The 21,191-nt window shown below is 47.2% G+C and overlaps 9 protein-coding genes across 9 annotated transcripts; 5 read left to right on the top strand and 4 right to left on the bottom strand.

Annotated features, from left to right (window-relative positions):
• Positions 1 to 233: 233 nt before the first annotated feature.
• ARB_00216 (uncharacterized protein) lies at positions 234 to 2,568 on the bottom strand (the record flags this gene model as incomplete). Its single annotated transcript, XM_003013352.1, has 2 exons — positions 234 to 2,190; positions 2,276 to 2,568. 2 exons carry the CDS (start codon positions 2,566 to 2,568, stop codon positions 234 to 236), a joined length of 2,250 nt encoding a protein of 749 aa, XP_003013398.1.
• Positions 2,569 to 3,007: 439 nt separating this feature from the next.
• ARB_00217 (uncharacterized protein) lies at positions 3,008 to 4,493 on the top strand (the record flags this gene model as incomplete). The annotated part of the gene is made up of 4 exons (XM_003013353.1): positions 3,008 to 3,143; positions 3,301 to 3,501; positions 3,563 to 4,342; positions 4,423 to 4,493. 4 exons carry the CDS (start codon positions 3,008 to 3,010, stop codon positions 4,491 to 4,493), a joined length of 1,188 nt encoding a protein of 395 aa, XP_003013399.1.
• A 616-nt stretch (positions 4,494 to 5,109) lies between these two features.
• ARB_00218 (uncharacterized protein) lies at positions 5,110 to 7,585 on the bottom strand (the record flags this gene model as incomplete). The annotated part of the gene is made up of 3 exons (XM_003013354.1): positions 5,110 to 7,140; positions 7,199 to 7,307; positions 7,383 to 7,585. 3 exons carry the CDS (start codon positions 7,583 to 7,585, stop codon positions 5,110 to 5,112), a joined length of 2,343 nt encoding a protein of 780 aa, XP_003013400.1.
• A 1,597-nt stretch (positions 7,586 to 9,182) lies between these two features.
• On the bottom strand, positions 9,183 to 10,986 carry ARB_00219 (uncharacterized protein; the record flags this gene model as incomplete). Its single annotated transcript, XM_003013355.1, has 3 exons — positions 9,183 to 10,469; positions 10,509 to 10,799; positions 10,828 to 10,986. 3 exons carry the CDS (start codon positions 10,984 to 10,986, stop codon positions 9,183 to 9,185), a joined length of 1,737 nt encoding a protein of 578 aa, XP_003013401.1.
• Positions 10,987 to 11,999: 1,013 nt separating this feature from the next.
• On the top strand, positions 12,000 to 12,741 carry ARB_00220 (uncharacterized protein; the record flags this gene model as incomplete). The annotated part of the gene is made up of 3 exons (XM_003013356.1): positions 12,000 to 12,040; positions 12,109 to 12,239; positions 12,284 to 12,741. 3 exons carry the CDS (start codon positions 12,000 to 12,002, stop codon positions 12,739 to 12,741), a joined length of 630 nt encoding a protein of 209 aa, XP_003013402.1.
• Positions 12,742 to 14,045: 1,304 nt separating this feature from the next.
• On the top strand, positions 14,046 to 14,762 carry ARB_00221 (GNAT family acetyltransferase Nat4, putative; the record flags this gene model as incomplete). The annotated part of the gene is made up of 1 exon (XM_003013357.1): positions 14,046 to 14,762. One exon carries the CDS (start codon positions 14,046 to 14,048, stop codon positions 14,760 to 14,762), a length of 717 nt encoding a protein of 238 aa, XP_003013403.1.
• A 269-nt stretch (positions 14,763 to 15,031) lies between these two features.
• Positions 15,032 to 15,772, bottom strand: ARB_00222 (Pig-U; the record flags this gene model as incomplete). Its single annotated transcript, XM_003013358.1, has 1 exon — positions 15,032 to 15,772. The coding sequence occupies one exon, from the start codon at positions 15,770 to 15,772 to the stop codon at positions 15,032 to 15,034; it is 741 nt and encodes a 246-aa protein (XP_003013404.1).
• An 871-nt stretch (positions 15,773 to 16,643) lies between these two features.
• On the top strand, positions 16,644 to 18,760 carry ARB_00223 (uncharacterized protein; the record flags this gene model as incomplete). Its single annotated transcript, XM_003013359.1, has 2 exons — positions 16,644 to 16,762; positions 16,846 to 18,760. The coding sequence occupies 2 exons, from the start codon at positions 16,644 to 16,646 to the stop codon at positions 18,758 to 18,760; spliced, it is 2,034 nt and encodes a 677-aa protein (XP_003013405.1).
• Positions 18,761 to 19,140: 380 nt separating this feature from the next.
• Positions 19,141 to 20,772, top strand: ARB_00224 (uncharacterized protein; the record flags this gene model as incomplete). The annotated part of the gene is made up of 1 exon (XM_003013360.1): positions 19,141 to 20,772. The coding sequence occupies one exon, from the start codon at positions 19,141 to 19,143 to the stop codon at positions 20,770 to 20,772; it is 1,632 nt and encodes a 543-aa protein (XP_003013406.1).
• Between the last annotated feature and the right edge of the window lie 419 nt (positions 20,773 to 21,191).

Consider the following 21,191-nt stretch of genomic DNA (forward strand, 5'->3'; position numbering starts at 1 on the left):
AAGTTACAGGAGTCAAGCAGCGGGAGACTGTCTTAACGATTTTATGAAGTAATAATAATAACTAAGTTGCGAGAATGTGAATTCATTTTTGAGCCACACCTTTCCAAACATGCACTCTACCCGTTAATTCATGCTGATGTATGAGATGCTTCTCCCTTCCGAATACCCAAAAGAAAGATCTGTATACGCCGACAATGCAGAAGAGATAACGGGGAGAAAATAAAAAAGAAAATTCACGGTCTGAGAGGCACAAGTCCTGATGGAAGATCATAATGGTCTTGCAGTACTTCAACAGATTTGCTACCATTGTCATCTCTGTCCCCATTCCGAGGAGTGGTCACACCTGATTCACTCTCTGTTCCATTGAACTTTGAAGCGCCTCGCGCAGGACCTGCGAGTTTTGAGGTTTCGTCTCCTGCTGCAGCGCCACGAGCTCGTCGGTGTTCTTGTGGCAGTCTGAAGGCAAGATATTCGATATCGGCACGCTCAATCCTATCCATAACACCATTCATATAATCCCGCACTTCTCCAGGAGGTTTTACAACACGCCCGAGAGGTTCGAGAGTTCTGGGATTGCTTGCATGTAGCCGTAATGTGACAGGCTGGTAGTACTCCTTAACACTAGATTCCTCAGCTTTGGGTTTGGTTCCTGGAGCTGAACATGCATTATCATCAGGTGTTTCAGGGGCATCTGATGTCTTAGAATTTTCCGCGGTTGCAGCCGCATCTGTTCCTTTGGTATCCTTCATGCTTTCTGATTCCGAAGCAGGTGGTTTAGATAGGCTGTCACCGGAGTTAGAGGCAGCCGCAGCTTGAAGCAGTTTGGCCTTTTTGCCCCTTACCTTCACGGGAGCTTTCTTGTCTGATTCTGTCGAAGATCCCGGTGGACCGATCTTTTTGATTGCTAAGAAAGATGCAATAACCGTAGTATTCCCGGGGAAATAATCCAAGATCATATTCTCTGGAAATAAATATCGATCTCCGGTTGGGCCATTATTTGAGCCTGCGGGTAGAATGAACTCAAAGACCACGTTTTTGATATCCATTCTCGCAGGCTGTGAAACTGGCTGTGAATACTGAGGGCGGAAGTATCCATTTTGAGGCGGAGGTACCTTCTGGGTATGTTTAGTTTTAATCGAATTTGGCCCTTGCTGTCCAGAAGGGCCAGGGGGGTACTGGGGTCCCGGGGGATGAGGGTGTTGATTTTGAGGATGGTAGGGTACTGGCCCAGGAGCTACTGCTGGATTGCGTGACGCAATGGGGGTATGAACTCGGTTTTGTGCTGCGCTAGCTGAAGTTGGAGGTGCGCCCATCTGCGTAGGGGGTTCTGTCTTTGCTTGTGATTGGTTTGGTTGTGGGTCCTTCGAGTTTCTACTAGCAATAATCGCATTTATTTCATCAATATGGGCCTGAAAGGCTCGAAGCTGTTCCTGGTCAGCTTGACTATCCGCAACTATCCTCATTAATGCCCTTAGATCGGGGTTGGTAGCAGCTCTATTGGCGAGGAGCTGGATAACAGGGTCAGTGCTCGGTTTCCCAGGTGGAGGATTTGGCGGCTTCTGGGGGATGTTATGACCATGAGGTTGAGAGGGCGGGGGTTGATGAACGGGTCCAGGAGGCGGCGCAGTGGTAGGCGGAGGCGCTTGGGACTGTGGATGGGGAGGATGATGTGGTAACGGGGGTGGCTGCCGGGGTTGTTGGTGCTGTTGCTGCTGCTGTTGCTGCTGCTGCTGCTGCTGCTGCGGAGGGGCGGAAGGAGGAGGTGGTAATGGCGACTGTTGTTGATGCTGATATTGTTGTTGTGGATGGCGAGGAGGCTGGGGAGGAGGGACGGTATTGGAGGATCTATTTGGCGGCGCCTGAACTGGAGGTGGTCGAGGATTGTACTCATGAAACTGGCTCGAGTTACTTGGGGGTGTATACTGTAGTTGAACCATAGGTTTCTGCTGGTGCTGCTGGTTCGGCTGTTGGGATTGCGGTCGTCGTACGGCATAAAGCATGATATCGAAATAATGCGGTTCAATAACCATCGTACAAGGTCCCAACTTCGTCATTGAGTCCTTTGGAGGATTTTGAAATGTCGGTTGTGGTTGGTTCTTCTTCTTTGATGGTTTGGTCCAGTACTTCTCAAACAGACAATCATGAAGCCATCTCGTCCGCGATCGATGCAGCGCTGCAGAAATAACACCACTACTCAAATAAAATATTAGCGTAATTCTTGAATTTCAAGCGTACTCATCCAGAATATCTCTCCATCTCCAGAATGTAGGCGCACCTGTCTGCATATGACTGATAGTCTGATAGGGAGCTCTGTGTTTGCGGCCGGGGAAGGGTCGGTAGCGTCTGATTCTCGGATATCTTGGTAGGGAGTGATTCTTCTGCGGGAGGCTCTACGGGGAGAGACGGCGCAGGTGTTGCAGTAGCTTTCTTCGAAGGCGTAGCTGACGGCTCCCGTCTTCGCTGTCGCTTTGGAGATGGAGCGGCTTCCGCAGCGTCTTCGAGTCTCTTCTTGCGGGGCCGACCACCGCGATTCTTGCCCGGTCCAGGCTGCTTTCGCTTCTCTGCCATGCTGACAGCTGAACAGACAAAGCTCTAGCCTCGTTGTGGATTGAAAAAGGCCCTCCGCGGCACGCAGAATCAAAGGTGCGGCCACAACGCGAGATGTTGAAGTCGTTAAAAACGAAAATCCCGAAAGCGCGGAACTTTTGCCTTGGCTCGTGATTTTCAGCCTCCTTTTTCCCGAAGTTCAAAAACTAACTAATTAGCATAGCTCAGTCGTCAGTCTGCTTTCTTCACTCTCATACATATTCACAGTTGGTGGCTGCGTAGTTCACCATAATACTGTAATATATACCCGCTCGTTTGATGATAAGGACGCTGGCTTGACATTGTCCTAGCTACGGTCATTCAGATTAGCTACGTGCGGCAGGTATAAAACGTCGGTTTCGCGGTGACTTGTTCAGAACACGGGCTGATGATGATTTTATATAGTACGACTGTTTGATTCATGGAGCTTCTTCCAATTTTCAAAAAGGCCTACTGGCTTCTGGCAGCTAGCGGCCTCCTATATTTACTAGCTGTCCTGTCCTTGACACACCCAGGTGTCCAACGAGGGTATCTATTCAAGCTTGCCTTTCACTACCGTATGTCGCATGTACTGATACTCTTTCCAGCGTACTATACTCCAATGGAATAAATCCATCAAAATGCCTTGATTTGAACAATGTCGAATGTTTCGGGTTCCTGAGTATGTATACCCCTAGCTCTGTGGACTGGTGACTGCACATTAACAAGAAACAGAATCCCAGGTCCAACCTTTCACTCTTACTACCCCTGATAATGAAACCCTTTACTCCTGGCACATTATTCCCACACATCTTTACAAGGACAATGAGGATCTGCTTTTACAGAACCCTCCTTCAGGGCCTCCAGATGACATTACCAAGACACCTGCATTCCAGCTGTTAGCAAAGGAGAAAAACTCAAGGGTCGTTGTGAACCGTACGTAACGTATCTAGATACATATATTATTAAAGGGCCACCTACTAATACCCTATTGCAGTTCATGGGAATGCAGCTGACATCGGGACTGGATATCGTCCCAAAGTTTATCAAAATTTCCTCTCTGCCTCCACTCCGTCTCGACCTGTCCATGTCATTGCCTTTGACTATAGGGGATTTGGGAGATCTACAGGTAAACCAACCGAAGAAGGGTTAATTACGGATGCTCTTACTGTAGTTAACTACTTAACCTCACCACCACTCTCGATTTCCCCCAAAAGGATTGTCATTGCAGGTCAAAGCTTAGGAACAGCTGTTGCCAGTGCCCTAGCTGAACGCCATACGTTCGGAAATCCTTCAGACTCCTCCCCTGTAAAGGCCAAAGAGTCATTTGCAGGGGTCATTCTCATGGCACCATTTACTAATATCCCACAGCTTCTCCACTCTTACTGCATCATGGGTTTTATTCCTCCAATTCTTTCACCTTTACTTCAATACCCACAGCTAAAGAAATACATACTGGATCGCCTCCTGGATCGATGGGACACAGCAGCTAGACTTGCTGCTTTGACAGGCATTGCCCCAAAACAGGCACAAAACCACGAGTCGTTGCCATTTGATTTGACCATTATACACGCTATCAACGACCGTGATATTCCATGGCGTGAAGGTAGAAGTGTATGGGACGCAGCTACTGGTGGAGAAATGGCTGTTGAACTTGGATCCTTTACGCACAATCATACTTCTGAAGATGGAGTCATCCAATCCACCGTATGGGAGAGAATGGATGGGCCTAGTAAGGCATTGAAGAGAGTTAGGTGGGAAAGGGTTAGATATGGAGGTATGATGTTCTTTATTATTCTCTTAATTTGTTACCCTTCTACACGTACTAATCGCTAACACCCTGCTACAACCCCACAGGTCATAATGAAATCGGTACCCTCAATACCGTTGCTGTTGCTCTCCTGAGACTTCTCGATAAACCAATATAAACGTTCGGAGTTAAACACGCTCCTAGAGCCTAGGATATAGAAGAAATAGAGGGTATAATCTATCAAGTCGTATAATTTGAGATTCGTCATTAGCTGGGTTATTGTAGCAGGAAGGTCTATCTTTTGTGTATATTCGCCTCAAACCTCGCCACGTATTTGGCCCTCTGGATCGCCTTGAGGTTAGGGTTAACAAAGAGGCGCCATTTTTTGAGCTCTAAGGGAATTTGTACAATCTATAGTACACAGGTGCGTTGGAGAATAGGAGAGCTAGATAAATGCTTTGGAAAACGGCATGAAATGCAGAAATTGTCAAAGAGGAAATCGAAGGAACTGACCCATCCTGTGCCCTCCCAAGAAATCTAATATACAATAAAGCGAAGAGGGTGGCTTTATATCGGGGAAAAACATAAAACAGATTATATATGGTACCAGTAATGGGTGCAGCAGCGGTACCTCGCTTGCAGGGGATATTAGAATGGCACATCAATCGAGGCCCTACTTATGTCGTGCAGCCTGCGCCTTTTCGTATTCAGAAATGAGCTCTTTCCTATAATTGCAAAGAAGATCGTTAGTATTCAATACCCGGAAAATTCTAGTGCAATTGAAAAATGGTTACTTACTGGAGCTGACCGGGAGCCTTCTCGTAATGACTGAATTCCATGGTAAATTCACCTTTACCCTGGGTGGCAGCTCGCAAATGGCTGCTGAAGCCGAACATGCTGTTCAAACTGCAATCAGCGAAGATGGTAAATTCATCTACACCTGTTTCGGTATCGTTGATTATGGCATTGCGCTTGTTCAGCAGACCGATGATATCACCTTGGAATTCTGTTGGGGCGGTGATAACGATCTTCATGAGAGGTTCAAGGATATGAGGCTCGCCCTCTTTGAAGGCCTTCCTAAAGGCTTGCTGGGTTGCATTCTTGAATGCCATTTCGGAAGAGTCAGTCATATGGGTAGCACCATCATTGATGACCATCCTCGTGCCGAGGACTTTATGGCCGATCAAAGGACCCTTTTCGCAGGCCAAGTTGAAACCCTTTTCACAAGCGTACAAGAACTTCTCCGATATGCTTCCACCAACGATTTGTTCCTCGAACTCATTAACTTCAAGCTTTGGAGATGGCTCTAGCCAACCAACGACACGGGCATAGTCACCAGGACCACCACTCTGTTTCTTCAACAGGTGATCGAAGTCGACACGCTTTCCAAGGGCTTCACGGTACGCCACTCTAGGCTTTCCAGTGACGCAGTCGACACGGTATTCACGACGCATGCGCTCAACGTAAATATCGAGATGCAATTCACCCATTCCTGAAATGACGGTTTCCTCACTCTCCGGATCAAAGTAAACACGGAATGTAGGATCTTCTCGTTGGAAACGGTTGATAGCCTTGGAGAAATTGGCCAGATCTTTGGAGCTCTTGGGCTTGATGGATAACGAAATGACGGGCTCAGGCACAAACATGGAAGACATGGTGTATCCCAATTTTCCGTCCGTAAACGTATCACCAGATGCACAGTCAACACCAAAAACAGCACATATTTCACCGGGTCCAATTTCTGAAACTTCCTCCATCTCATTTGAGTGCATTCGTACGATCCGTGGAACCTTTATTTTCTTGTTATTCTTCACGTTGAACACGTTCATGCTCTTTCGCAGGGTACCCTGGTATACACGAATGTAAGTAAGCTGGCCGAAGTTACTCTCTTCAAGCTTGAAGGCCAGTCCGACAAAAGGAAGATCGGCATATGGAACAAGCTTGACAGAAGCTTCGTTTCGCTTCTGGTCAAGAGCCAAATTGGGGACTTCCGCAGGGCTGGGGAGGTAGTCGCAGACACCATCAAGCATGGGTTGAACGGACTTGTCAGCTAACGCAGATCCCATAAAAACAGGAGTGAACTTTAGAGAAATAGTGGCTCTGCGGATAGCTGCTTTGATCTCCTCCGGAGTTGGTACTTTCTCATCTAGGAATATTTCAGCAATCTCATCGTCGACATCAGCGAGGGTTTCAATCAGTTTGTTTCGTCTCTCCTGAACAACGTCTAGGAGATCTTCTGGAATTTCATCCTTCTCAACAATGATTTCGCCGTTGGATCCTTCGTTGTAGATTGCCTTCATTCTGATTAAATCGACAACGCCCTTGAACTCGTCCTCTTTTCCGATTGGCACCTGCACAGCAGCAGCATGGATCTTAAGTTTCTGATTGATCTGATCCACTGCTTTGAAAGGGTTTGCGCCCATGCGGTCCATTTTGTTAATGAACGAAATTCGGGGAACATTGTATCTTCTCATTTGTCGATCAACAGTCATGGTCTGTGATTGGACACCGGAAACAGCACAAAGAATCAAAACGGCACCATCAAGAACTCTAAGAGCTCTTTCGACTTCAATTGTAAAATCAATGTGTCCAGGGGTGTCGATCAAGTTGATGTGGTAGGTTTCGTCTTTGCCATTCTCTTTCTTGACCCAGTCACAGAAGGTGGCCGCTGACTGGATTGTAATTCCCTTCTCACGCTCGAGATCCATAGAGTCCATCTTTGCGCCAACGGAATCACGCCCACGGACCTCATGGATAGCCTTAATACGTCCGGTGTAGAACAAGACTCGCTCCGTCGAAGTAGTTTTTCCGCTGTCAATATGTGCCTATTGTAAGAACATGGTGAGTGACTGGTTACCTAGGAACAGAAGGAGGGTAACTAACAGCAATTCCAATGTTTCGCATTCGTGACATGTGTTTCATTTCATCTGGCTTCATATTTTCTATAATTGTGGCTTCTGTGAGTTCCTCAGGGTTGGCGGCTTTCTCAAGGCTATCGATTGGAAAGAATATAATTAGCAATTGAGTTCACAGGTCCACGTTCTTTCAGAGGATTTCACACGCTTACATCTCTGCTGCAGTTGCTAGACACCTCCGGGGCTCCCACCGTCCGCTCAGCGGAAACCGGGGAAGGGGGCTGCTGTTGGAAGTGAGTGGAGTGTTGAAGAGGCATCGTTGGGCAAACGGTGTCGTCGACTGCAATCGAATTGAAGTGCGCGAAAGGTTCGTAAACGCGCGGACTGGCCGTCGCATCAAGGTGTGAGCTCTCATCTTGAAGCAGTTGTTGATGCCTTTCAAACCAATTGGTTCTTTTGCTTCTCCAAATCTTCAATCTTCAAATCTTCAATTCAAAACTTTTTGGAGCTTCAAAAATAAACTTTTTTGCCAAGACTAGTGCAACTTGGAAAAGTCACATGATGTCATCGTTCCTGATTATATAATCTTCAAGTTGATATCTATGCACTCCAGCTAGTAGTAAATCAATTGCTGGCTGGAAGATATATTGAGCTCGCTACTGGAGAATTGTGAACGCAGGGCGCACGAGGTATGGGTATTTAAACGCAGGTTGGGTAAGGTCATCATATTATACACATTTAAGAAGTGGAAAACAACAGCAAAGATGGTATATACCACGTTATAGTTTCACAAATCCCCCAAGTTCCTTTGTTTAAAAAATGGGTACAAATACATTTGATTCCAACATCTATTTCACCTATTTGCCTTGTCTCTGCTTGTGTTTTGGGTTCTTCGAGCTAAAATGGCAGTTAGCATACTGACAAACAGAGCTGATTTCCTCGAACATACCAAATAATGTACACACGATTCTTCCGTCGAACAGGCTACAAAAAAGGAGTATAAGTTAGTAACAGCCTTGTTTCCCGTCTCTTATGATGGTGCTTATGTTAAGGGCAGTTCCCCTTAGCGAATCTACTATCGTGGACCCAACACCACACTCTAACTAGAATATCGTACCTTGCACCCTTCACATAGTCGCTTAACGGATGATCGTGTCTTCATTCCGCGGGTCTGGCCAAAAGACTGTACACCCTTTGAGCACAGATTCTTCAGCCCGGTTGATAAGGTCTCAGAAGTTCTCCATATCGACTTAGTTGAACGGTTTGCCCCGGAGGCTTGCGAAAAGGCTCGAACAAAGGTAGTTCGGCATATACTCCGCGGAAGAACTGATGTGAATTGGGAGAGTGGAAGTTTCGAAGACGTGGAGAGGAGGGATCGAAGGCCCAGCATAGTGCCGGTGTTGAGTGTGGGAGAGTGAGCGTAACAGTCACTTGAGGATATATAGCGAGGTCGCCGGGCTGCAAGGAATATGGAGTATTTCAAGGTGCCTACAACAGGCTTTAACAAGGAGGAGCTGTTCGTTATGGATGCCAATTGATATTTCTTTAGATCTTGCTAATTGCTTGCCGTCCAGCGTTTCGCGAGAGCGACGGGATCAGATTTCGATGTCTTGGCATTACGGAACTTTATTCCACCCTATTCCGAATTAAGGTTCGATTATATAAGCCATCCAGACTGGGTCCCTTGGCCAGTCAACTCGAAAACATGCAAACGTTGGCTTCTGTACCTACAAGATTGTAACACATTTCTATTCTTTCTATTGCTGCGAATTGAATCGATATGGGTCATCATTCGCATTTAATGTTCGTGGTATTATATGGCCTCGCATACTCTATTTAAGAAGTCTACTCTCGTGGATACCTGAAGAACGAAATAATCAGCTATCCCCTAATTGCATTCCCTTGCGGACAGTATGTGAAAGCCCAATAATCCAGGCATTACTCCATTAAGTACTCTTTAAATTGTTTGCGAATGAGTCAATAAAAGCTCAGGCGCGTTCATGAATGAGATATTATTGCCTCAGGAACATTTGATATACCGGCGATTCCGTACACTCGGTGAAAGGATAGCTGAGATCGTGAAGGAACGCGCCTAGAGCTTCTCTTTCATCAGGTGGGCATTGGATACCAGCGAGAACTTTCGCAACATCCCCTCCAAAGTTTCGATAGTGGAAGAGAGTGATATTTTGATTTGGGCGAAGGGTAGTGAGGAATTTCTCCAAAGCACCAGGGCGTTCAGGGAACTCAAACATGAACAATCTTTCGTCTGGAGTACTTGTGCGTCCACCAACAAGATACCGAAGATGTGTCTTTGCAAGCTCATCATTGCTCAAATCTGATGCTTCCATGCCCCCCTTTCGAATCTGAGCGGTCAGGGCTTGCAAGTCGTGGGCATCTGATGGAGTGGAAAGTGATATTCCCATGAAGATATCGGCATATTCCTTACCAGAGTAGCGGTAGCTGAACTCTGTGACAGAATGTGGCATTACAACATCTATAAGTTTGGCAAAGGCTCCAGGCTGCTCAGGAATAGAAACACGTAGCAACGCCTCTTTCTTTTCTCCAAGGCCGGCACGCTCTGCTACAAAACGAAGCCTATCGAAGTTCATATTCGCTCCGGACGCAACGGCGACTAGCTCTCTATTCGGATTCTTTGATGGGTATTTCGATATGTATTTCTTCAAGCCAGCTAGCGCCAGGGCGCCCGCAGGCTCGACGACTGATCTAGTGTCTTCGAACATATCCTTGATTGCAGCGCAGGTCTCATCGGTTGATACCTCGATGATTTCGTCTACCACCTCTCTGCAGAGACGGAAAGTCTCCTTGCCAACTGCTCGTACGGCAGCACCATCGGCGAATAGGCCAACTTCCTTGAGTGTGATGCGTGTCCCAGTCTCTAAAGATTGCTTCATGGCATTGGCATCAACAGCCTCGACTCCTATAACCTTGACATTGGGCGCAATGCGTTTGATGTAGGTGCCTATACCGGCGATCAGACCGCCTCCTCCAACGCAGCAAAAGACAGCTTCTAGGTTTTGTAAGTTCGCTTGTCTGAGAAGTTCCATGCCGCATGTGCCTTGTCCAGCAATGACATACGGGTCGTCGAACGGCGGGATGTTGGTGAGGTGATGGAGCTTCTCGAGCCTCTGCGCTTCTTCCTTCGCAGCATCGAAGTCTTGTCCGTGGAGGATGACCGTCCCACCTAGCCTCGAGACGTTCTTGTGTTTAATTGCCGGAGTACCTGATGGCATGACAATCGTCGCTGGGATCTTTAAATGGCGTGCAGAGTATGCAACACCCTGCGCATGATTTCCTAGTCATACAGTGTCAGCACGTACTACCACGTGGGCAAGATCGTATACAGGCGGAGCAGCTTGTATCTTACCAGCAGAGCAAGCAATGACTCCCTTCCACCGCTTCTCTCCCTGTAGATGGGCCATCTTGTTATAGGCACCCCGGAGCTTGAAACTAAAGACGGGCAGGAGATCCTCCCGCTTCAGCATGATCTTGCATTCTAGTCGGTTGCTAAGGTTGACAGCATGTGTAAGAGGCGTTTCTTGAATCACATCATACACTCGAGATGTCAGAATGAGCCGTATGTACTGCAGCCGCTTGTTAGTATGCCATGTCTACCAATACCTGAACTGTCAACCATACATCTGGGTATCCGTTTGGCAGCAGGAACCCCTCGGGGATGTCCCATTCTGGCGGGCATTCCTCTGACTTGGAGGGAGGAGAGGGAGTAGCAGTGTACTCGGTCAGCGAGAGGGTGTTCCGTGTAGGAGTTTTTGCGCCGCTTGGTAGTTGGTCGCCCATTGCGGTCTCCGTTGGGTAGCTGTGAGAACAAGCTGCTGCGTCTATCAACGAATTCCGAATGTTTTAAATAACCAAGCGAAAAAAAAAAAAAAAAAAAATGGTAAATGCGAGCTGGCCTTGCAGGTGAATAGATAGCTAGACGAGCAAGGATTATGACTCTTCTAGCTCGACGACCGAGTATTTTATTTTTATATTTAGCTTAGGGGAAGTCCTTGACACTTTTTGCTCACTAAAATTCTACTTATGATGCAATTTTCTTTCTTTTTTCCCTCTTAGGGCCTAACGAACTTAACTAGCCTGCGGGCTTCTGGGCGATGAAGGAGGAGCAGACCACGCATGAAGCACGATAGCCAGCAAACATCGAGTTGACAGCGGCGAGGATGAAGGGGCGTTAGTGAAAGGTGAATCAGTCAATCGTTACTTCTGATGGCTAGAAAAAGTACTTGGTTGTCGCCTGCTTGTGCTAGAGAAACGAGCACCGAATCCTTCCATTTTCTACTCGATGAAGAGAGGGAGGGAAGCCCTCTGCCAGACAGAGACATTGAGAGAGACAGCCCAGGCATATCAGGCCATGAATACTGATTCCAGCGTCTCCTATTATATAACTAACCTGACTGATTAACTAGTTATGATTGTCGAGCGTGATCAACCTGGCTACCTGGTGTCTAGGTAAAAAAAGGGTTCAAATCGTCAGATCCGGATATTTGCAGCCATATTGGCTATTTGGCTCAGTGACTTCACCAAGTTACGCCGTGCCATACAACATCTCTAGCAGAATATAGCACACTTCTATCAAATATTCAAACGCAGACTGTCAAATGCTGGGACGAAAGTGTGGACGCTTCTCCCCTGTGGGCGTTTTACCTAGGTCTCGGTCCTACAAAATTCCGCTGCTATCTTTGATGCTCGTGGTCCACCTGTGGATGGGGATATGGTTTATTGTGTAGTTAGATCCAGACAGCAAAGTAGTCCCTCTGCCTCGTTCCAGGCCACAAGGAGGACCGTTGAGCACAATGAGCGATAAGCCGTTGCCATCGTCGTTTGACGACGACCCGTAAGTTTCTTTTTACCTGCGATTCTCTCTCTCCTGCGCGCCCGGCCCGAGCTGACCTTGTGCCATAGAGACTTTTTCCAGGACAATGCCTGGAAGAAGCTGGGCCGCCGACTAAAAGAAGAGCCACTGGTTCCTCTGGGTGAGTCTTCTCTTTCCTTCGCTCTCCTTTACATGGATTATGCGGAAAGTATTCTTTATGGTGAACGGTATCTGTTTACTGACGGGCCCGTGGTTGCAATATAGGAATCGGTGCCACCTGCTATGCTCTGTTCCGGGCATATCGGTCTATGAAGATGGGCGATTCCGTACAAGTCAATCGCATGTTCCGCGCCCGTATATATGCACAAGCATTCACTCTACTCGCCGTATGCGCCGGCAGTGTGTACTACAAGACAGAACGGGACCAGCGAAAACAGCTGGAAAAGGCCATGGACCTGAAGAAACAACAGGCCAAGCGGGATGCCTGGCTGAAAGAACTAGAAATAAGGGAGCAAGAGGACAAGGATTGGCAGAGCAGACATGCTACTATCGAACAAGCCGCAAAGGGGGTTGAAGTGAAACCCTTCGTGGCAGATTCGGCACCGGACGCCGCAGGGGGCGACACCTCAGAGGAACCAGCCAAAGAATCCGGCGACAAAAAGGGCGGCAGTTCAGGCGGTGTACTTTCAGCTGTGAAGAATCTCTCATGGGGCTCGAAGTAGAGACCGAGGATATCATTGTTGTCGTCAACCGCCGCAATGTGTATACTATCAATCGGGACAGGCGTTCGTGGCCATTGTAGTGCCAGGGTTTGGAAAGGAGCATACACCCAATTTTAGCTGAGCTCTACTCTGCGAGGTAATGTACATGTGTATAACACCAAAATGAAAGATCTCTAGAATGAATCAATAAAATGAAGATAATCCCCCATGGCCAGCTAGACGATCTGTTCGTCTATATACCGTCTCATAGTATCAAATTCTGTCTTTCCAGTCTATATTCATAGAACGTCAGTACACTTGACAGGTATATAACTCCGTAACATTGGCTCGATTTAGCCGTACCGAGAGTAAATATCGTATATGACCCTACTTCCAAGTTACTAACATGTTTTATACCAGAGGAAACGTCGTGAACTTTCTGACATACCACATCCGTGATGTTTTTATGCCGTTCAAACTCTCTGCGCGCGAATGATCTCAATTCATGCTTAGTAGAAGAATTGGGTATCCCTGAATATCCAGGCGGCGGCTCATTCGTTAACCCCTTGAAGACAGAGTACTGTTGTACATGGTAGGCTGCTCACTTTTGGTTGATCGCAGAATTTCACGCCATAGACCCAAAACCCGTTGGCGTATGATAAACTTCAAGCATTCTATCAGTCTCTTGAATTATCTGCGTATGACAGTTCAAAACAAACGGCCTACCTGCTCTAAATTCAGCGGTGGCGATTTTAACCTCGAGCCTGGCCTTGCAGCCCCAGCCAGCAGTCGGATGGTCCCTTGCATGGCCGGCTCTTCATTAGATGCGTAAAGTCATGAAGGCTGGAGTCTTGCTATTGCTCTTGTGAACAGGGTATAACAATGCTAAGCGCTAATAAATTTTGATATGAAGAATCGAGGAGGCAATAACTACCTGGTAGTTAAGCTAGGGGTTGAAACTTTTAACTAAGTTAGTTAGCCGCGCCGCAATTGAGTAGTTAACTTAACTAATTAGGCGCCCAACTTGGTTAGCTAGTTAAAGCTGTTTGTTAGCTACTTAACAAACCTGTTAGCGACCGCGCTTCCTGCCTACCTACAACTCAGCAACGACCATCTACTAACCCGCCCATCTGTCGCAGAATCAGAAGACGATGCTGATAAAAAAACGAAAAAGGAATGCAGAGCCAACGGTGTCTGTGGAGACGCCCCAACTTACTGAACGCCCTATAAATATAGCAAAAACACGCATAAAAGGTGACTAGCCTAGCCCACAGATTTCCAACGTCCAACTCTTCAATGCTAAGAGGGTTGTAGGGCCAAAACACATGTCTCTAGTTGAAAGTATTAACTCGGCTCCTTTCAGCGAGTTTATTCATCGATATATACCGCCATATGCCTTGGATCTCACCATCAGACTCCCTACCACAAGTTCGGATGATACCCATGGAGAATCTGGACACATCTACTCGCTTCAGTTTTATACTGCTGCCTCAATACCTGAGCCATATATGAATGCGTGTTATGATCTTATATATCTCACCAGTTCGGCAGCATATAAGCAGTCGGCCTCTGGTTGGTCTGCCCGCAAAAAGAAATTAGAAATGAAACTGTTAGACATGCGATATATGGTACTTGTTTTGAAAAGGAATAACGAAGCCGAAGGTACTTTGGATATGCCGGCAGTTGGAGGCTTTTTGTCCTTTATGGTCACTGAGGAAGACGAGATGCAGGTTCTCTACTGTTATGAAATCCACCTTGCCCCCGAGGTACAGCACAAGGGCGTCGGAAAACAGTTACTTCAAATATTCGAAGACATTGGCAAGAACATAGGTCTTCAAAAGGGGATGCTCACAGTCTTCAAGTCTAACACGAGTGCTATTCGATTTTACGAACGGCTCGGTTTCACGGAGGACGCGAATTCGCCAAAGCCAGCCAAATTACGGAACGGGAAGATGAAAGAGTACGATTATATGATTATGTCCCAACCGTTTACGAACGATAGCAGTGAGAAGATGGACATCTCGACCCCTGATTTCAATTGAAAGTTAAACATCATATCTGTCTCGCTTCTTTCCCTCTTACTTCTGGCCGTTCTTCGTCCCACTCATCCCTGAGAACAGCGTATAGAGAGTCTGCAACGAGGATAGAAAGCCCAAGACTCCATACAAGCGTGATGGCATAGAAGAAGTTGGCGTTTCCCGAACCTGCGTATATCCACAGGTGATAAAAGATCGGGCCCAGAAGACTGGCATACAACAAAGCCGAGACGGAAAGGAAGGTATAGCGCATTACTAGATCGTGTTAGTGGAATTCACAGGGTACGACGGATATGGGAATACATACGAGGGAATATGTGTCGGTAAAGCGAAAGGAACGACAGATATATCGAAACATCGGAGATGCTGGGGTAAGGCTTGAAGATGGCGAAGATACCAAGAAGACATGTCATGACGAAAAGCGGTTGTCGCCTTAGTCGTATGGTTAAACCCCCCACGTAACTTGCTAGGTGCAGCCAAAATACCCCTAGGAAGAATTCACGGAACGGGTCGAATATCTCTATCAGGAAGTACCACCATAAGCCGGCATTGGGGGTCAAGTCGGGAACCAGTAGGTGCGCGCCATACGTAGCAGAGATGAAATCCCAAGAGTAACCGGTTACGCCATATGATATGGCCAAAAACCCTGCGATATCTGTGGCAAAAATGAGAAAGTGCGAGGCGGCGTATGGTACGCAGCTGCCTCCGGACTTGACCTTGCTAATATAATGATCATAGCAAAGTAAGACTAAAGGCGGGAACAAAAGAGCGGGATAGACGGAGAGATAGGAGGCCAGGCCCAGAGCTAGCATAGAGTTGACGCTCCTGCCGGCAATAGCATTTGATATCGCATATATTATCGCGCTGTTTGTGAAAGCTGTGGTAGGGCGCCCAAGGCATGTTGCTATTGTAAAGGGGTTGAACAGGTATCTAGAAATAGAATCATTAGATGCCAAATATATATTCGTGGGGGTTATTATATGCCATACCCGATCACAATAGCTATGCCATCCCATCTTATCTTCTTTCTCGGGGAAGTGAATAGCCGTGATACCACCGACTCGCCCGAATTTGATATCTCGATTAGCGCGTTGGCGTTAATGAGATCTAGCAGCGTGTAAACAAGAACCGTCAGGATAGTGTATCCATGGGACTGCGGTATGAGAGAGAACAGAGGGAGGAAAATCGGTGCCTATATCCCGCAGTAGTATCTGGTTAGCAAAGGGCTGGCTATTGATTATGGTAGCCTCGAATCTAAATGCGCACCTGATGAAACACCCCGCCGTCGTAAGGGGAGACATTCCGAAGATATAAGAACAAGCCTTCCTGCACTGTGCATAGTTGAAGAGAGGATAGTTAGCATGTACCTCCATGGCCCCAGGGAGAGGGATTGTTGGTAATACGTACAACGCTTGAAGCTGCTGATCGGAGTTGACACTTCGACACGGCCAGTTAGCAGGTCGGGGAGGCCGGGGAACAGCAAGATAAGGACAAGCCGCAGAGCGACCGCCGCCCCAAACACACAGAGCTTCCTCCTGTCAATTGGCATCGCTCAGTATGTCTGCCGGACGAGCATCGCAGTCGACTCAGCCAGCGTCTCTCTTCCCTCTGGCCGCTGCGTTGGTGTTGGTTCCCTTTGGCGCGCGGAAAAAAAAAGGATAAAGTGGAGACGCTCGGACCATCTCGAGTCTTTTTTTTTTTTTTTTTTTTTGTGATAAAAAAAAGTTTCGACCTTTAGGAAGAAGAAGAAAAAACCGATTTGCGCCGGTTTCTTTCTACGACATATCTGCACACATACCAGGCTGTCGCAAAAGCCGAAAAGATGGGGAAGCTTAAGAAGAAAGGTATTGTCTGCTTCAATGGGCGTTTTTTGCTCTAGGAGATCGCATGCTGATATGTGCAAATAGGAACCTCTGGCCAGGCCAAAAACTATATTACAAGAACTCAGGCAGTGAGAAAGTTGCAGATTTCACTTCCAGATTTCAGGCGACTATGCATTTTCAAGGGTACGCCCTAGATGGTTAGAGATGCGGTAGATGTGGAAGCAGTGTTGACTCTAGGACGCAGGAATCTACCCTCGTGAACCCAGGAACAAGAAAAAGGCATCGAAGTCTGCAACCGCAAACACCACCTTTTACTACACTCGAGATATACAGTATCTTCTCCACGAGCCGCTGCTGAATAAGTTCCGCGAACAGAAAGCCCTTTCAAAGAAGATTGCTAGAGCTCTCGGACGTGGTCAGGTCGGAGATGCGTCACGCTTAGAAAAGAACCTTGCACCAAAGCTTACGCTTGACCATCTTGTCAAGGAGCGCTATCCAACATTCATCGATGCCCTGCGAGATCTAGACGATGCTCTGTCGCTACTATTCCTCTTCGCTAACCTACCTTCGACTGCGACGGTCCCCCCAAAGACCATCGCCCGTTGCCAAAGACTTTGCCACGAATTTCAACACTACCTGATTGCAACCAACTCGCTTCGCAAGTCTTTCCTCTCGATAAAGGGGATATATTATCAAGCTACAATTCAGGGTCAGGATATCCTATGGCTTGTTCCATACCGCTTCGTGCAGCAGGTGGCTGGCGACATTGACTTCAGGATCATGGGAACCTTCGTAGAGTTCTACACGACTCTGCTTGGCTTTGTCAATTTCCGCCTGTACACCTCTATCGGGCTAGTATATCCTCCAAAGTTCGATGTCAGGAGTGATGAGCAGGGTGCTGAGCTTGCAGCCTTTACTTTGGAAGGCAAGAAGATTGACGATGGCGAAAACACCGCTATTGAGGCCGCTAAAAACAAAGAGACGGAGTCTGTTTCAAACGAGGTCCAGGAAAAGGTCAACACAATTCTAAAGAACGTCAAAATCGATACGAATTCAGAAGCTCCCGCTGTGGAAGCACCAACTGAACGTGAGGATGCAATTGATACCTTTGAGCCAGCAGCACCAGATGCGGATACTCTCCCACAGCCGCAGATTAGTGGAAATGAAGCTGCTGCCTTATTTGCACCACTTACCATTTTCATTTCAAGAGAAGCTCCTCGTGCACCCCTTGAATTTCTACTACGTGCCTTTGGCTGTAAGCGTGTAGGATGGGACTCAGTTCTAGGAGATGGCGCCTTCACACATGATGAATTGGACCCCAGGATAACACATCAAATTGTCGATCGACCTCCTCTTGCAGAGTCGGCTCTTCCTCCATTACCCCAAAATCCTCAAGAAAGCGAGGAATCGATTCCGAGAGTACGACCTGGGCACAGAATTCCTGGCCGGATATATGTTCAGCCACAATGGGTATGGGATTGCGTGAATGATGGGAAACTCCTCAGACCAGATCTATATGCTCCCGGTGCCATTCTACCTCCACACCTTAGCCCATGGGTCAAGCCGTCTAATGGCGAGTATGACCCTCGAGTGAGTTTGGCAGATCAAGAAGCAGAGGGCGAGGCTGAGAGAGCCGCCGAGGAAGAAGAAGAGAGCGAGGAGGAGGAGGAGGAGGAGGAGGAGGAAAATGAAGCCACTGCGGAAATAGATGAAGAGGGAGACGCCAGCGATGGAGAAGAAGGGTCAGACAAAGAATCCCTAAATGGCGGTATGGAAATTGCAAACTCAGATGATGACGAAGAAGATGACAGCGAAATGGAAGCGGAGGACTCTTTTGGTGGCTTTGACGAGGAACCAGAACTCGACGAAGAATCCGAAGATGAAGCTGATGCCGCACAGAAACAACACCAAAAGGAGCTTGAAGCCGAAGCATTGGGTCTCCAGCCGGTAAACGAGCCTGGGTCGTCTAAGAAATCGAAGAAAGGCCAGGGAGCCAAGTCCAAGAAGTACGCCGCCGAAAAGAAGAAGGCTGAAGAAGAACTTGAACAGCAAAAGATGATGCTTAGCAGGAAGAAGCGTAAATTGTTGGATAAAATGCTGTACTCCAACAAGAAGAAAGAGGAAGAAGCAGAGAAGCTCAGGAGGAAACGACGGAAGATTGAACAGGGCCTCATGAAATAAAAAAGATTTTATAACCGATGATGACGTAGATATAGAATAAAATCAAAAGATGAATTAAAAACTGTTTTCACTAAATACAACTACGTATCTAAATATTCTCCCTGCGTGATTGTAGCTAAATTCTCCAAGTAATAATAATAGTTCGATATCAACCAGGGCTCACTGTCAGTCGCACGTGACAGGTTCTGGGCCTGAGGAGGTTTTAGTTAGAGTCGCCAAGTTGATAAAGATTGGACTGCAACCAATCTTTCTTTCTTTCTTTTTTTTTTTTTTTTTAACTTCTACTCCATGATGGAAATCGATGATAGATGATCTTATTGAGTCTCTGAAAGGCTGTTTTGTTCTGCTCGTAACCTTGGATCCATGTTGATGTTAATAGGATGTCGTCACCGAGCTCCAGCGTTGTTGTTTCCCCCAGTCCAAGGAAGTACACATCGCTTTTCAATCCAGACGAAATACAAAGCAACCAGGAAGCTCAGTATGCTGCTACCGGAGGAGTCTCATCTTACCCTGACTTTGGGAATGGTGATAAACTAGAGGATGATCGTGGTTCAAGCGAAATCCGTGGCTCTAGGGATGATGAATTAGAAATACCACTCACAGACGACGTTGGTGATTCTGATGACGAAGAATATGAGCCTCCGTCTTCATTTAAAGAGCTAGAGGGAAGCCCTCCGAGGTTGAATAAATTCCATGGGCCACCATCCACCTGGAGAGGATGGACTAGACGAGAACGGCACGAATACGCTGCATTAGAAACAATGCGGTCAAGAGATCTTTCTATTCATCTATACAATTCGTTTATGCTTAAGAACAAAGCAAAGAAAGCGAAAGCCAGAAAACTGGCAACAGGAACGTTTAATGGAGCTTCAAGTGGAGAGAAACGAGATTCAATGCCCCCTTTCGCTCCCAACAGAGGCTGGACCGCGTGGCCTATGCCTACCGATGAAGTTCCAAGAGCGGATGAACGTATAAACAAAGACCCGGACGATGTTTGGACACTGAGCATGGCGCCGGATAATAGACCCAGTGCGGAATTGGAAGAATGTATCGTTGCACACATGATGAGAATATCCAGACAAAGGTTCGAGGCAAGGCCCTGGGACTGGCGTGAAGCTCAACGGTTTGAGAGGGAAGGATCACCATTAGGGCATGATAGTGAAAGTGTGCTAGTCAAGGACGAAAATGGATCCGATGACTTGTTACCACCAAACCCTGATCTTCATCCTGTAATTCAGACTGATGATGAAGAGTCTAGGAAGCTTCTTCGCCCGGAGGCAAGAAATATCCTAGAAAGGCTTGACAACCTTTTACTAAACCTCCAGGCAGCACGGAGTACATGTGCTGCGGTATCCCGGAGATCAAAAAGAGAGTCAAAATTGCCAAATACAGGAGCCAGAAGCAGCACACTAAATGACGAGGCTAGGCCCCCAAGTCAAATAAATTACGCTCACTCTGTGGTAGGATCTGAGGACGGTGCCAATAGTGAAGATGATAAGACAACGTCCACTTCACCATTACAAGGCCGCGAAAATAAGGCCGATAGACTCGAATCTCACCTCCCTTCTCAAACAAGCTCTCAAAAACACCCAGTACGTTTCGGCCTTCGCGACTGGAGTGAAGTTCTCGGCGTGGCATCGTTGACTGGATGGCCGACAGCGGCAGTCATGAGGGCTTCTCGACGGTGTGCAGACCTGTTTGGAGAGGATCAGGTGTTTAGAACTATGTACGAGAACACAGTGCAACTTGGGAAAACAGAAGATGGCATGCCGTGCTGGAAACATGCAGAGTCAGATCAGTCAGATACAGAAGCCAAACTGACGGAGAGCCGGCCAATGTTCAGTGGCATTGACAATCCAAAACAAGACGAAAGATACTGTCCCGTTGCAGGCTGTCCGCGTCAACTGAGAGGGTTTTCTAGGGCGTGGAATCTTAACCAGCATCTTAAAAAGGCCCATGCTGATCTGTTGGCGGAGTCGAAAATTCAACTTGCCAAACGGGTGCATAAATGACATTATATTTAGCAGTTTTCAGTAGCTATCAATCATTGTAGCTATCCTACCAGCTTCCTGCTATTCAGAATACAAAGTTTCCTTCCTCTCCTCTCAGCGTCCTTTCATCAATAAGCTTATATCGCCGAACCGAGATGCCGTCTTGGCGCCTCAAAGAGCTTCCAAACAGCCGGAACCGCTGCAAGCAGGATAACACTTCTACAACAACCACAACAACAACACCAACAACCTATGCACCAGCAGTAGGAATAACAACTGGAGCTCGCAAGCAATATATCTCGTCTAGCTAATTCCACAGGCTTAAGCTGCCATTCCGAAGTCACTGTCTTACTCCAGAGTGCTAGTCACTTTGTCCAATCTTCGGCTTCTGTTTTGATCCCGGCTACTTAAAGAACGCCCTGTGGTCCCCGCCTCCTGCA

This window comes from Trichophyton benhamiae (genome assembly GCF_000151125.1).
Source record: "Trichophyton benhamiae CBS 112371 chromosome Unknown contig00070.0, whole genome shotgun sequence".
Taxonomy (NCBI): domain Eukaryota; kingdom Fungi; phylum Ascomycota; class Eurotiomycetes; order Onygenales; family Arthrodermataceae; genus Trichophyton; species Trichophyton benhamiae.